This window comes from Monodelphis domestica, chromosome 3, assembly GCF_027887165.1.
Source record: "Monodelphis domestica isolate mMonDom1 chromosome 3, mMonDom1.pri, whole genome shotgun sequence".
NCBI classification, from domain to species: Eukaryota; Metazoa; Chordata; class Mammalia; order Didelphimorphia; family Didelphidae; genus Monodelphis; species Monodelphis domestica.
This window is the reverse complement of record NC_077229.1, coordinates 141,681,609-141,698,213: the sequence shown is the minus strand read 5'-3', so window position 1 is coordinate 141,698,213 and position 16,605 is coordinate 141,681,609. Positions and strand designations below refer to the sequence as shown.

Here is a 16,605-nt window from a genome sequence, read left to right as displayed (position 1 = left end):
GACAAGTTACTTAACTCTGTTTGCCTCAGTTTCCTCATCTGAAAAATGACTTGAAGAAGAAAATGGCAAACCACTCCAATATCTTTGCCAGGAAAAATCCAAATGGGGTCATAAAGAATCTGAAGGGGCTCACTGTCATTTTTTCCCCTTAAACTAACAGTGGAACAAATCTCTGACTTGATAGATTCTGAACGTTCCTCCAATGAAAATTTACCAACAAACAATGGGAAGTGACAAATTCAAGAAATTATCTGGATACTGTCATCCCACTCAATTATCTGGATAATTTGGAAAAAAAGAATGTGAAAGAACTTTCATTTTTATTAACTATAAAGACAGCTATGATCAAAAATTTGCTTTGGTTGTATGAACCCATTTTTCATGAGGAAAAAATTATGTGAAATTGTCAAAAAAAATCATAATCATTGCAGGTGTCCTTGACTCTAGGGATATTCTTTCTACCTCTGGATTTGAAAAAGTTCAGTAATAAAAATCACTGATCCTTCTTGGGAGGGAAGATGGCATAGAGGCCTAACTATCCCTTCTTGGTACCTGGAAAAACTCCCAACAATCTGAGTTTAGCCCTCTATCTACTATGCTATCCTGCCTCTCAAATGGAATCATAGTGATTTTTACTTAGTATTAAAGACAGTTTATTCACCTATTGAAATGGGTTCAAGTTCTGTTTCAAGTACCATATAGATGTGGAACTTCGGCCAAGTTCCTTCTCTACTCAATGTCCCTTGACAATGCCCTAAAATTATAAGTTATAAGTCAAATCCCAATATGCTATGGAGAGGGAGTTTCCAAATCAGGAGGCTCCTACAAGGATGAAATGACAAATTCAGCCAAAAACAAATAAATGAACAGACAAATAGATAAAGTAAAATGAAATTATTTTCATAGATATGCAAAATTGTAAAAATGACACTAAAAAGCAGGATAGACATTGAAAAATTAGAATGTTTGATTAATAATGGCTTAGCTGGATATTTTACATAATTTTATGAGAAAATATTTGAGTTTTTCTGGAAAATATATTTTTATAGGCTGTACATTCTTAGAATTTCTAGAGTTCTTGACAAAAAATTTGAATGTTGCTCTGTAAGCAAAATCCCTCCTTGGGGCCCACACTCTGCCTTTCCTTTTACATGGCTCTGGATAATATCAGTGGGTAACATAACACTAAACTTCCAACACTGTTAACCCTCCCAAACTATGACAACCCACACAGAGGGCTCTTTTATGAAAACCATCTGATGTGATTAAACTATTGGAGCCAATGACATGCCCTCCTGAGATTAGAGTGCTCTTCCATGCAAGGCTAACTCACTCATCCTGGGCATCAAGTTACCACCCAGTGTCCTAACATGGCAATTTACCAATTGGTTAGTACTTTCCCTGAATGAGTTCATTTATCTTACATGATTGAACTCTTTATTCCTCAAAAATGCCTAGCTCACCAAGGGATGGGCCATATTAGGGCCATGAAATCTATGGCCATGGAAGAAATGACAACAATAAATAAGATCACAGGTCATAGATTTAGGGTTAGAAAGGGCCTTAGAGACCATTGAGTCAAACCCTTCATTTTACAAATATGGAAAATGAGAGGGAGAGGTTAAGTGATTTAACTAGGGACACACAGATATTAGGTGTTATAGTAGGGATTTGAACCTAGTTTAACAAAACAGCATTGAAGATAACCTTAATCTTGAATAGCTAGCCACATTTTGAGTAGTCCATCACAAGACCAAGGCCTGGACTTGAAGGCAGGAAGCCTGGATTTAAATTAAGGATAGATACTAGCTGTGCTTCCTTAAGTAAAACCTTTAACCTCAGAGCCTCAATGTCCTCATCTATAAGGTTGGGATACTTGTTCAACCCATCTCATTGGTTGTCATGAAAAATCAAATTATATCATTCCTATAAACTGCTTTAGAACCCCAAAACATTATACAAATGAGAGTTGCTAGGTCTTCTTACATTTACTACTATCACAAAGCTAATGTAGGAAAGGGAATAAGGTACAAGGGAAAGTGTGTTGGGTTAGATGAACTTTGATTCAAAACTCAGTTCTGCCAAGCATTAGCATGTGACCATGAGCAAATCAGTTTCTCTGGACCTTGGAGATGATACCTGATAGCCTCTTAGGGCCATTCCAACTCTCAATCTACAATCCTTTGGAAGCCCAAACCAGTGGAAGTTGAAAATTAGTCTTGGATCGAGGCTCAACAGTCTTCTTTTCCCCAAGGTCTTTCTTCTGGCTGAGACAAACTTAGGAGTGGGGTTGATTTGCACAACTCTGTTGGAATATTTATTTATTGATCTGAAAGAATGGCTGGATTATTATCAAAGAAAGAGAAAGGGTAGGTTAGGTAGGCAGCCATTATTAACATATTCCATGGTAGCTGATGGAAAGAAGGATGGCAAAAAAGTACCTTTCAAAAGAGGGAAACATTTTCATGTTACTTAGAAAAATAATAGACATGTTGCCAACTTCAGGAAATACCATTCTGCCTACCTGTCTCTGTTTCTCTTTGTAGAAATGCTGTATATATTTATTTTACCTATATGTAGCTATATGTATCAGTTATCTCTCTCAAAAGAACATAAGCTCTTTGAGGGCTGTTTCACTTTTTTCTTTGTGTTCCAAGTGCCCAGTACAGGTTCCAGCAGATGGGAATCATTTAATAAATGGTCCCGATTGATTAAATGACTCTTTTCTATATCATCCCTAATAAGTGAACATCCAACAATTAATCTAAAAGCCTCCCAAAAGAGAGGACACCAGGTCTCTGGAGCTACCCATTTGCCTTTCAGATAGCTTTAATTGTTAGGAAGTTTTGCTTCAATCAAGATTAAATCTGCCTCTTTGCAACTTCCACCCAGGGTTCCTGGTTCTGCCCTCTGGGTACAAACAGAACAAGACTAATCCCTCCTCTGCATGACAGACCTTCAGTTAATTGGAGACAGCTCTCACAACCTCAAGTCTTCTCTCTAGGCTAATTATCCTCAGTTCCCTTAACTGATCCTCATATGTCATGGACTGGGGACTGAGGCAGCAGTGAGGCATTATTTTGGACTCAGTTGGAAACAAGAGCGGAAAGAGCACTGAATTTAGGAGCCCTGGGTTCAAAAACTAGCTCTATCACTCAATCTCTATGTACAACTTGGCATAGTGGGAAAAGAACTGGATTGGTAATGGGGAAGACTAGACTACCAAACCCATATCAGATGCTTACTAGCTTTGTGATCTTGAGTAAGTCCCTTAACTTCCTTCCCTAAGGCTCAGCTCCCTCATCTGGAAAATGAATGGGTTGACTTAGATGACCTCCAAGGTCTCTTTCAGCTCTATGACCTGATTAACTATTTTTGTGGGGATTCCCTAAGCAAGAGCTAAAGAATACTCATTAACATCAGTTTTCATCCATTAATGTCAGTGAGTTGGTAAGGAGGGAGGCTTGATGTTTAAGACACATTATCTTTTGTTTTTCTCTCATTCCAACTGCTTGGAGATGTGTCACAGAGGGGGATAAAGAACAGTCCTGTGAGCAGGCTGGTAGTAGCCACAGGATAATTCTCCTTCCATCAGGCCCACTGGGCACCTGGGCAAGATGCCTCTCACAGATGTGGGGGACTGTGTGCTGAGATATTTTTAATACTCCACAGGGTGACTATTAAAATGCACCACTGCACATGAAGAATGTTATCCCACCACTGCAGAAATAAGTAATTGATGGATGGGACCAATCAACTCTACTTAAAGAGTAGGGTCCAAATTCTGAGAAGGATATGTAACCTTAAAGAACCAATTTAGCAATCTGAGCAGACAGTTTTAGTCTCCTCAGGTAAAAAGAGATTTTAGAACTTCAGACTTGTAGATCTCATAGGTACAAGGAAAAAAATGTTAGTTATGACTATATGATTGAAAGGGTAATGCCACATTCATCTAACCTCTCACTCCTTTCTTGATCCTTCTTTGGGGAAGGAACTGTGGAGGAGTGGAAAGATCATGAGAGTCAGGACTGGTTTCCAATTTCACCTTTGATGCTTTCTATCTGTGTGACCCTGAAGAAATCAAAACCTTTTTAAACCTCAGTGTCCTCATCTGTAAAACAACAGGATTAGACTAAAGGGCTTCTGAAGTCCTTCTTAGTTTTTACCCTAATAATCTCAGGGAAGTGGGCTATAAAGTACAGATTCTTGTTCTTTGTCCTTCATTTTCAAAAAGGACCAATAATATCACCAGGTGATAACTTATACATGAATTGACTTAAGTGCCTCACTCTCTGTTCCAGAGCCATCTAAGTCCAGTGGCTAGAGGAAAGTCAGAATGATTGGCAATGGGCTGGGATACAGTGGATGACCTTGGTGTGTTCCATGTCTGCTTCACCAGCTTCATGGTTGTTGAAACAAACTGTTCACATCCCCCTGTTCCACTGGGGAAAGCCTTCACATGCTTGGGGTAGATATCTTACAGAGGTAAGGAATCAACCGATGAAAAGGGAAAGAGGGATTTCAGGCATCAGAAACAATGGGAATAAGGGAATTGAGGCAGGAGAATACATGGTGTGTTCAGGAGGTGTTTAATGTAGCTGACTGAAGCAAAGGGTGAATGAAGGAAAATAATAAGAAAAAAACGGTTAAAAAGGTTAGGTGGCACTGGGAAAAAAGCAAGAAACTAGCATTTTTAAGTGCTTACTATGTTCTGGACCCTAGGCTAAGCTCTGGAGATATAAATAAAGGTTAAAAACTCAGTCCCTGAACTCAAGGAGCTCACATTCTAATGCAGAAAAAACATGCAAATAACTATATACATGCATGCAAGTCATACACAAGTATACAAATACACATACATATAGTATTTATATACATACACATATATGCATTATATACATATTTTAATGGAAGGAAATCTCAGTTAATCACTAGCTTAAGGAGGGCTTTAAGTGCCGGTCATGTGATAAATTTTTTATTCAGGAAGCAATAGGTAGCCACTGAAGAATTATGAGCAAAAGAGCTCTATACCTAAGAAAGATAATCTATTATTATTTAGGATGCATTGATGAAAAAAAATTTTAAATGTATTTCTAATGTTCTAAAATTTAATGATAAGAGGTTTCATTCCTCTGTGAAGGCAGTTATCACTGTTCTAACATGTAGCCAAAGGTTGTTTCTACATTTGACTAGCTTTTCACAAAATAGAATCAAAATGAGATGGAGAAGGGCAAGAAGCAAAGGACTGAAAATTTGCTGCCCTTTTTAGAAAGGAAAACTCCAGTCCTCTTAAAAGATGAAGAAAACTTTGCTATAGCTCTTCTTTACATATGACATGGTTTGTTATATGAGATAATGTCTACACCTATGAAGAAAATGAACTGTTGGAAAGCAAAGGAAGAGTTCTCAGGGATTTCTTATTTAGATGAGAGATGAAAATGTCATCCTACAATTTGGTTGCAGAATCTACACCAGCAGTATCACATTCAAATACAAATGGGGCTACCAATCTGTACATAATGAATTCTGTAAGCCATGTACTGACTTTATTTAAAAGGTAGTGTTACCAATTCTTCACTCTTTTTATTTATTTTGTTTAAATATTTCCCAGTTACATTTTAATCTGGTGAGGGCCTATTTTGGGAGAATTAAGGGCCTAATCTTCTGTATACAATAGACATGTAGACTAAGACTACAATAGCCTCTTCCCTCTTCTGTGCAACCTGTGTAAAACCTACTAGATTAATCTCTGAAACACCATTCCACCCTCACCCTTTCCTGCTTATAATCTTCAAGGGTTCTTTATTGTCCATATTATCCAAACCCCAACCCTTCAATCTGGCATCCAAAATCTTATAATTCTAGTGTTAGCCTATCTTTTGATCCATCTCTGTAAAGTCTGTGCTCTAGCTAAACTATCATACCATATCTGTGACTTGGCTTTCCCACCTTTGTGCTTTTAAAAGTTCATTCTGTTCTTTTTTGTGGGACAGATACCCTCCTCCTCATTCTACTTATCCAAAAAAGCAGTGTGATATAGTGAATAGAATGCTGGCTTTCTTGAGTCAGAAAAACTTGATTTCAAAATCTTTCATAAAGCATCGATTAGCTCTGTGACCCTGGGCAAGTCACATAACTTCTACAAAGTTTCAATTTCTATGTTTCTAAAATAACACTTAGGGGCAGCTAGATGGTGAAGTGGACAGAGTTCTAAGCCTAAAGTCAGGAAGACTGATCTTCCTGACTTACTAGCTTTGTGACCTTGGACAACTCACTTAATCCTATAGCCTCAGTTCCTCATCTGTAAAATGATCTGGAGAAGGAAATGACAGAACAATCTACTATCTTTGCCAAGAAAACTGCAAATGGTGTGATTGGAAAATGATACAACTGAAACAATAGCCCTATCCTCAGAGGGTTATTCTGAGTTTCTAGTGCAAAAATGTATGCAAAGGGACATCCAAAGGTGTAATGAAAAATTAGTTGTTGTTATGATTACTTATTTGATTAAATCTTATTCATATCTTTTCTCTTTCGTGAACTCCTAAATCACTTTTCATTTGTGCCTTTCATTTAGTATTTAGCTTTTATTGGTTTATACAGTGGATTTCATATGGATATACTAACTTACCAATTAGATTGGAAGGTTCTTGAGTTTGGGAACCATGAAGATCTACTTTTTTGTTCCACCAAAGTGTCTAGCACAATCCCTTGAGGTCTCGGTATATAAGGATTCAGAAAATGTGGTTTGTAGTGTGTAGCAGACATATTTAAATGGATTAGTAATCAAAAGACTGTGTTTGAGCTGTGGCTCTGCTATTTACTAGCTATGCAACCATGGACAACTCACTTAACTTCTCCAGTTTCCTCATCTGTAAAATAAGGAAGTTGAAATATATGGTTTGTATAATATTTTCCAGCTCCAATAGTCAATAATTCCATACTGTTATGCCATAAGAAATGACAAAAGGGATGGTTTCAGAAAAATTGGGGGAAACATATTAACTGATGCAGAATAAAGGGAGCAGAAGTAGGAGAAAAACCACAATCACAACATTATAAAAATGGACATTGATAAACTTAAGATTTCTGATCAATAAAATGCCCTCTCATAATTCCTGAGGACTGATGATCAAGTATGCTACCTAGATTCTGCAGAGAAGTTAAGGACTCAGGGTATAGAATGAGACATACTTCTTTTGGACAAGGCCACTGTGGTTATTTGTTTTGTAAATGATCTGCCAAGATAAGATGGTAGAGGTCCTAGAAATCACATTTCAAAAGATAATTGCTGGCCAACCCTGTGGTGGACACAAGGGGATTTTATATTAGAAAGAAAATGGGTGGGGGAAACAGCTAGGTGGCACAGTGATAGAGTGCTAGACCTGGGTCCAAATCTGGCCTCAGACACTTATTAGCTGTTTGACCCTAGACAAGTCACTTCATCCTGATTGCCTAGTCATTATACTTCTCTCTTCCAGGTAGAAAGCTTCCTAGTGAGGAGATGTTCCCTGTCATTGCAGCTCAGCAAATTTTCTGCAATTTAATAGTCTAGTAAAGAATTTCTTAGGGGCAATGAGAAACTAGTCCAGGGTCACAAAACCAGTCAGAGCTGGAGGCTAGACTAGAATTCAAATTCTATTGCTTCAGGATCTAATTTATTACACCACAATGCATCAATTTATCTGAATTGCTGGTAAGAAAACTGGAAGATTTGAGAAAGGAATGTCCATCAAAAAAAGAAAAGGATATAAAGTAAAAGAGAACTGAGAGAGGAGTGAGGGGACTAGTTAGCAAAATAACAGCCTGAAGTCAATGACCCTTTTAGTCTTTCAGTTATTTACTAGGTTCCAGAAATGTCCCAGGGTTATGTGTATGTTTTTATGTGTGTGTATTATATATAGGTATGTATAGGTATATATACATATAATATTCTTATATATGCATTTATATATTATAGTATATATAATGTACATATTACAGTTTGTGTATAATGTTTATAGTATGATGTATATATCATACATATCACAGTATGTATAGCATATACATTATAGTATGTATGTTTAGTATATAGTGTACATATTATAGTATGTATACATATATGTGAGAATATGCTATATGTCTAGTATAATATAGATTGCAAAATATATTATATTGTGTGTGTTACAGTCAGTTGGGACCTGTCTGCTACCCCCACCCCAACATACCTAGGCAAAGAAAAACTTGACTGTTTACTTATGTTAATCACCAAACCAAAGCAAATAGACTTGTGCAGAAGTTAGCTAAGGAGGGTGGTAGAAGCAGTGGAGGAAATCAGTCCTGGAGGCGGCACGAATGCAGAAGCTGACAAATTACAAAAACACTTCCACCCCCAACTCCGCTTTGGCTTAATTCATTCCTTCTGGGCTATCAGGTGGGCTATCACATTCCAGGGAGTTGCATCACCTGTCACAAGTTGCAAAGTCTTTTTCGCCGCAGCGCTGGGCTCGGCGGAAGCGTCTTCCCTTGTCAGCTTCACATAGAGAGACAGCAGCACCACCACAAGGCCAGCAGGGAGTCTGGACGGACTGGTTTTCCTCCAACCCAGATCCCGTGCTTCTAGGCTTACAACAAATGGGATCTTGCGGGGTCTCAGAATGTTTAGTTCCATTGGATGGAGAGATGAAGAATGAATGATGTTTTCCAACCGGTTTCCCGCATATTTAACCTCGGATACCCCCAAACGTAGACACAATAGTAATTCTATGGGTTTTCAGACGCAGTCTTGGGGCGGGGGTGTGGGGGACGGCATGTTACTCAGCTCACGAAAAAGTGGTTTCTAAGGCACCCCAGGTGCGGGTAAGAAACTAACTGCAAGACTAAAGCCCCAGACAATCTGACTATCGGATAGCTTAGAAAAAACGTGGGCAGAAAACGACCTCACAACTCTCCACCCAGTGCAATCTGGAATCCAGACTGACTGGACTGACGGACGCCCTGCAGAAGGAGTGGCGAACTTCTCCACGAAACTGTCACATTTTCTTAGCAAAACTCTCGCATTTCCCTTCAGCTATCAAGCTCTCTCGCTCTCCAGGGAGTCTCGACATTAGTTTCCAGCGGTCATTTACACACGTGCAGCCAGTGAAAGGTCCTATATCTGGCCCAGCCCACTTCCAAGAGGGCCTCCTCTGCCCACATCCCTTGTCCGTCCCCGTCTCTAGGGCAGATTTGCCCAGTAAAGTCTCCAGATCCAAAGCACCAGAGTAGGAATTCTCATGTAGAAGAAAATTGGAATTATCCTCTCTCTTCCTTCTAGTTTTCCAACCGTCCTCTTCCCATACCCTCAATCCCAGCCAGATCCCGACTTAGCAATGGTACCAACCCTAGGGTGGTGTATACAAGCATGGCACGGGAAAGCCAGGTGGAGCGACCTGGGCTTTTCATTCATCTTTCTATCTGATAGGCAGGTTTCGTGGGGTGGGGAGATAAGACTGGTTTATGTGACACTAAAGTTGTCAAAACGGCGCGGCCCTCAAGACTTAGTGCTTGTGGGTGTGTGTGCTGCGTGCCCAGGAGGCATTAACCCCTTACCTTCCAACAACACCTCTTTGCCCGCTCTCTTGAGCGCCTGAACTGCCTCGTCGTGGGTGGCGTCCCTCAAGTCGGCTCCATTCACAGACAAGATCGCGTCCCCCACGTACAAGGCCTGGGTCTGGTCAGCAGCCAGCCCCTTGAAGATCTTGCTGATGAGGATGGGCATCTTGTTCTCTTTGCCCCCCTTGATGCTGATACCCAGCCCCCCGAGCTCCTGCTTCAACACCTTTACGCCTCGCTTCTGGTTGGCAATGGACTCGGGCACTTGGTCGGGCAGGTCAGTGAACGCGGTGCGGACTCCCACTTGGGGGCTTCCCCCGCTCGGAGGAGCGGGGGTATCTAGGGACTGGTTCCCGCTTCCAGCCAAGCTGCTGCCTCCAGTACCCCCCGGGCCATGGCCACTGGCTCCTCCGCCAGTGCTACGGCAGAAAGAGCCATTGGTGGCTCCGCCGCCGCCCCCGATGCCGTTGTAAGCCCCGGCGCCCTCCTCACTGCTCAGGATCAGGGCGTCCTCGTTCAAGTTCACCAGAACTTTGTACCAGCGATCCCGCACCAAAACTTCCAGCAGCCCGCTCCGCTGCCCCCGGCCGCCGCCTCCCCCAGCCGGCGCTGCCGAGGCTGCTGCTGCTGCTGTTGCTGCTGCTGCTGCTGCTGCTGCTACCGCCATCTTTCCAGCATTCTTAAAATACCATGTGATTGCAAAAAGAAAAAAAAAGTGGGAAAGGGTGGGTGTGCTAGAGGGGAGGGGGTAGGGGCAGGCCGAGGGGTCCTGCAGAAAGGAGAAGACAGGGACCTGAGAGGGAGAGGCAGCGCCTGCCGCTGCCGCCGCCGCCGCCGCCGCAGGACTTCACTCCCTGAGTTCAGACACACTCCGCACGCACGAGTTGGCAAACGCCAGCTTCGGCTGGTTTCCCCCCCCTCGCCTGATCCGGGGCGGGGTGGAGCAACCTAAAAGAAGAAGGAGGTGGGGGTGGGGGGAGAGAAGCACCCTGCCGCCAGTTGCAACACCCCAAACCGAGGGGAGCTGCCGAACAGCGAAGAGCTGGGCTGAGTGTTTCTGAAAAGGGCACTGGGAGAAGGGCAGGGAAGGGACCTGGCACCGGCGGCTCACCTGTTCCAGCCACCACCGCAGCGACGGCAGACAAACGCTGCACCACCCCATCGGCACCCCCCTCCCCTTCCCCAACTAAGCGTAACGGAGCACTGGGCGGAGGACTGCTGCCAAATCATTGCCAAGAACCCCCGCCTTGGTTCCCTGCTTCTTCATAGACGTTTTACTCTCAACTCTCTTGTTAGCTGCTTTCTCTCCAGTTACCTTGTTGGGCTACCTTTGCCATGTTCTCTCTTGGTCTAAGCCTGCTGAACTCTTCTAATTTTACCCGTTCCTAAATAAACCCAGTACCTTGCCTCAGCCTAGCCCTTCTTTTCTCTGATGAGCTCTAGATTGGTCTCTCCTTCCTCTTATGCATTTTGTTTGGAAGTCAAGGAAAAGGGGACTAGATAGCTTGCATCCTCAGAAAAAAAGCTGATGAAAGGAGAAAAGGATGTCCTGAGTATCCAGACTTGAGGGTCGACCTGAGGAAGTCGTCATAGCCCAATTCCCAAGGCTCTCCTTGGTAAGAGGATGTGCCTCCTGCCAGGTCAAAGAAATGTAGTTGGTTTTGATCCAATGTGTAGTTTTGTGAATTACTGTGCTTCAGGCTTCCTAGGATAGATTACCTTCCTGACTTCAACACCGGTTTGGTCTATAATTTTGTGTGTTTTATTTTGTTCTTTCTTCCCAATCACTTTCCAAACTTTGCTTCCTTCTTATTTCTTCCCCAAGTACACTATATCAGGATCCAATATACAGATGGTTTATTTTTTTGAAGTTCATTGGAATTGTGTACATGCTTTTTTATTCAAGAAATGCTACAGAAACTTGTTACATTGCCAGACCAGGCCACAGAAGCACTTTGCAAACTTTAAAGGGATTATATATAAACTTTAGCTCTTATTGTTATTATCTATTACTATTATTATTATTATTATTATCATTACAAAGGCCACAACAATATAGTGGAAAAAATGCTGACTTCACTGTCAGTAGAGACCTGGAATTCTATTTTCCATTTTCAATCCTACCTCTGACACTTAATGACCCTTTTTGGGTAGGTCAACTTCCCTAAATTGCAGCTTCCTCATTTGTCAAACAAGGATAATCATAACTGTAACATTTAGCTCTCAGAGTTCCTGAAAGAATCAAATGAAGTGACATTTGTAAAACATAGCACAGTGCTTACCCACCTAGTAGGTCTTCTAAACATAAAGGGAAATATCATAAGCAAATTAGAAGAACAGAGAATATATTACCTATCAAATTTATGGATAGGAGAAGAATTTGTGAATAAACAAGTTGTAGAAAGCATTGTGAGATGTAAAATGGATACTTTTGAATGCATTAAATGAAAAAGTTTTGTGCAGATAAAACTAAAGTAGCCAAGATTAGTAGAAAAGCAGCAAGTTGAGAAAAAATTTTTTAATAGTTTCACAGATAGAAGTCTCATATTTAAAGTATATAGAGAACTTTGTCACTATGAGCTATTCCCCAATTGACAAATGGTCAAAAGATGTGAACAGTTTTAGATGAAGAAACCAAAACTATATGTAAATTTATGGGAAAATCCTCCAAAAATCATTAGAGAAATGCAAATCAAAACTCTGAGACAATCTTATGCCTATCAAATTGGCTAAAACAATAAAAGGGCAAAATGACAAATGTTGGAGAGGATGTGGAAAAATGGAAATATGCTGTTGATGAAACTGATAACCCATCTAACCATTTCAGAGAGCAATCTGGAATTATAGCCAAAGAGTTACAAATCTATATATACCTTTTGACATAGAAATACCACTCTTAGATTTATTTCCTAAGGTGATCAAGAGGAAAGAAAAATAATCTACATATTCTAAAATATTTTAGCAATTCTCTTTTTTGTGGCAAAGAATTGGAAATTGAAGGGATGTTCCATCAATTTGGGAATGGCTAAACAAGTTGTGGCATACGATTATGATGAAGTACTACTTTGCTGTAAGAAATGATAAATAGGTTAATTTTAGAAAAAAACCTGTAAAAAACCTACATTAAATTATAGAATAAAATGAGCAAAACCAAGAGACCATTATATATGTCAAAAAATATTGTTTGAGGAATGACTTGTGTGTGTTCCCCACCAAAAAATACCCCTGATAAATAGAAATGAGTAGGACATAGTTTTATATACACACATATATATATATATATTTTTTTTTTAATTAGATAATGCCTTCCCTAATGGGAAGATGAGAGGAAGGGAAAGAGTTAACTAGGTATTTGAATGTAACAAGCAAACAAATAAATGAAAAAAATTTTAAAATGCTTGTTCCCTTCCCTTCCCAATAGTAGTATTTTCAAAGTTTTATCTGTGAACTGCCCCCCCCAAGTGTCCCCAAGATCCTTTCAGGAGGTCCAGGAGGTCATAATTATTTTCACAATAATACTAATCCATTGTTTGCCTACTAAAATGCTATTCTTTTTTTCCAACATATCTGGGTATGGACAGATTGTTTTCAACAAAAACATCACAACAGATTGAATGCAGAACCAGATAGGAGAATACAGGCATCTTCTATTGAGTCAGACTAGGTTTATCATTTTATTAATTTGTTAATAAATATTTTAAAAATTTACATTTTAATTTCAGAGAAGGTAGATATTAATAGATATTCACATTAACAAAAATTCTTTAGTGTCTTCAGTTATTTTTAAGAGGATATATGGGTTCTGAGACCATAAAGTTTGAGGCATTCTGGTCTAAAGCATTCAAAAGTGAAGTGACTTGCCCAGGGTCGCATAACCTGTGTTCCAGAGGCAGAACTTGACTCCAGGATTATCTGCTACAAAGTCTGCTTTCCTTCCACTATGGTACTCTTCCTCTCTAAATGTGAAGGACTTTACCATTTCCAAAATACTCACAACAATCCTACAGAAATGTAAACTATTTTTATTAATCCATTATGAAGCTGACCTACACAGAATTTCTCAAAATGTTCAATTTTCAGGTGTAATCGGATAATAGATAAAAGCAATAGTACTTACATTCCTAGTCTAAATTCTAGGTTCTGAGACCAGAGGATCACATAGTCCAGAAGAAGAGAAAGAGGAGTATTATTATTTCCTTTAACTTCCATAAGTCTAGTGCTAGGTAAACATCTGAAACAGATGAAGATTATCTTTGGCATTCTCCTCGATTTTTTACCTTCCATTTTTGAATCAATACTGTGTATTTGTTCTAAGGCAGAAGAGTAATAAGTATAAGTGCTAGGAAGACTTGCCCAGAATCACACAAAGGAGTTGTCTGAGGCCACACTTGAACCTAGGACCTTCCATCTCTAGTCCTGATTCTCATTCCACTGAACCACCCAGCTGCCCTCATCCTCATCACTATTGATGCCCTTCTCCTTAGGCTTCCAGTGCCTGCCCTTGTACTGTCTCCAATCAGCAGCCAAACTATCAAGGCTTAATCTACACTTCCCCTCAAATTTCTCCATGTTCTCAAACTATTGACCTCTTCTGCCTCCAGACATCTTCCCATCCTCTTAAAATAACACATTTCTTCAACTTGGATAACCCCCTTTTTTTTTCAAGGTTGGGAAGGGAGGGGTGTTGAGGCATGGTTTGAACTAGAGATTTCAACTGTGTGGGAAATCCCTTCCAGCCAAGATTCTCAATGCAATGGTAACTTTAAAATCCTAAAAACTTGCCAGAGGCTATTTAGTCGTTTTTCAGTCATATCTGACTCTTTCTGACTTCATCTGGAATTATCTTGTAAAAAAAAAATGATTGGCCATTTCCTTCTCCAGCCCATTTTATATATTAGGAAACTAAGACAAACTAGATTAAGTGACTTGTTCAGGGTCACATAATTAGTAAGTGTCTAAAGCCAGATTTAAATTTATAGGGGTGAGACTTCCTGACTTCAGGCTAAGTACTATATGCATTACATCACTACCTGTCCACTCAGAACTCAAGAGACTTGTTGGTCAAAATCAGAAGATGCTAGATCATAAATTTCTAGATGCAAGAGATCTTTCCAGTTCATATAGTCCAGCCCCCCCCCCTTTTTTTGCAAAAAAAAAACAAGGTTTCTTGGCACAGTCACATGGGTAATAAAATGAATGAATTGGGATTTGAAGTCAGTTGCTCTGACTCTAAATTCAGCAATGTTTTCAGTGTTACAGATATAACTTGATTCTCAGAGGCTAAACTTGAAATCCTTCACAATATTTTTCCTGACCCATCTCTTCCCATCCCTACCCAACATTAATCCTCTACCTCTTGGAAGAAATTTCATGGAAATTTCTTGGAAGAAATTTTTTTAGTTCAGATTGCGATTTCATCCATTGTAGGAAGCTCTGAAGTGAGGAAACTTTCTCTTCCAGTGGAAATCTGAGTTTGACAATTTGACTTTTTGTCTTAGAGAGCTGCTTAGGGCACTGATAGGTTAAGTGATTTGCCAGGGGTCACACAACTAGTATGCATCAAAGGCAGGAAGTAGGCTAATTCCCTATTCATTATACCAGGTTCTTGCGATTATCTTGTGGGTAATGTGTCCCATTGGACAGAGAGCCCTTGGAGTCAGAAAGACTAGGATTCATTGATTCGATGCATAATAATACAAATGTAGGATATGAGGTATTCAGGGAGGACTAGTACTTTGGATGTGAAGGCTTGCTGAGCCTTTTTCAGGACTGCTTATCTACCTTTGGTGTCCACCTGTCACCCAACTCTCACCAAGCCTCCAAGAAGCTTACCATGTGCAGTGGCCACATCCTATCTCTGAAGGCAGACTAAACCAGTTTGAGGATATCCAAAGGGTCTCAAACCTGCTGGTGAGTTAATGGGTTGGGGAGTATGTCTACCCTAAGCAGATGAATATTTTCCTCTGGCAGAATGGGTGGGTGAGAACAATTTCTTCCAATGGTCATGAAGGCAGCTGAAGCAGATGCTGTGGAGTGCTTAGAGCTCGATCAGGCATCAAAGATTCCAGTCAGTCAATTCATCCTAGGCCATTTCCAGTTATTCTGACTTTTGTCTTACCACTGGACTTCAATGACTTTGTAAGAGAGATTGAGGATCAAGACTGTGCAACTCTGCCTCTCTTAAATCCAGTTCATGAGTGAGTCAAGACAATCACCCTATGATGTCATTGATCCTCTTGGAAAACAAAAAACTGAACTACAGTGATCATAATAATAGCTAGCATTTATATAGTACCATAAGGTATGGTTCCCATTTGAATATACTGCTCTATGATACTGGAAAATAATTTACCTTCCAACTTAACCCTTTCTTTCACTTTTCTAATGCTTTGTTACAGAAAAGGTGCTCATCACCCACAGATTTCTTATAGTAATGAGATAATAAATCCCACCCTATCAAGTTATTTTGTCCTTACTTTTTATTTCCTCAACTATTTGAATGTTCTATCCCCTTTTAGAATGTCAGTTCCTTACAGGCAAACATTCTAATTTTTTTTTGTCTTTGTATCCTCATTGCTTAGCCATTCCATGGAACAGTGGGTTGAATGTGAAACATGGCAACAGGAAGACTTCAGACACTTCCTAGCTTTGCAACTAGGGAGCAAGTCACTTAACCTCAACTGTCTCAGTTTTCTCATCTATAAAATGAGGATAATGATAGTACCTACCTCACAGGGTGACTGTGGATGTAAAACAAGTAGTTCTTTGTGAACCTTAAAATGCCACATACATTCTATTATTATTATTGTTATAGCATAGTACATTGCATACAACATGTGCTTAAACCTTCTGCCTATTTACTATGCCAGGCTACTTTTCCCACTAGATATTAGGTGACATTAATCTAGTTGAATTAACTGTTACTAATCTTGAGGTAACAGCTTCTGTCTTTGCATTTAAAAATGGGAATTCTCTCTCTTTGTTTTTAAGAACAAGAATTCTTCTTAAGAGAAATGAATCTTCCATTGACAT

General features: G+C 40.0%; 1 protein-coding gene across 1 annotated transcript in view; it reads right to left on the bottom strand.

The window, feature by feature from the left end:
* The window catches only part of SNTB1 (syntrophin beta 1), a 340,635-nt gene extending 329,656 nt beyond the window's left edge, over positions 1–10,979 (bottom strand). The window contains exon 1 of the mRNA XM_001381027.5: positions 9,571–10,979. Coding sequence (XP_001381064.1) covers positions 9,571–10,240 — 670 coding nt within the window. The 5' untranslated portion in view covers positions 10,241–10,979. The remainder of the gene's footprint in view (positions 1–9,570) is intronic.
* Between the last annotated feature and the right edge of the window lie 5,626 nt (positions 10,980–16,605).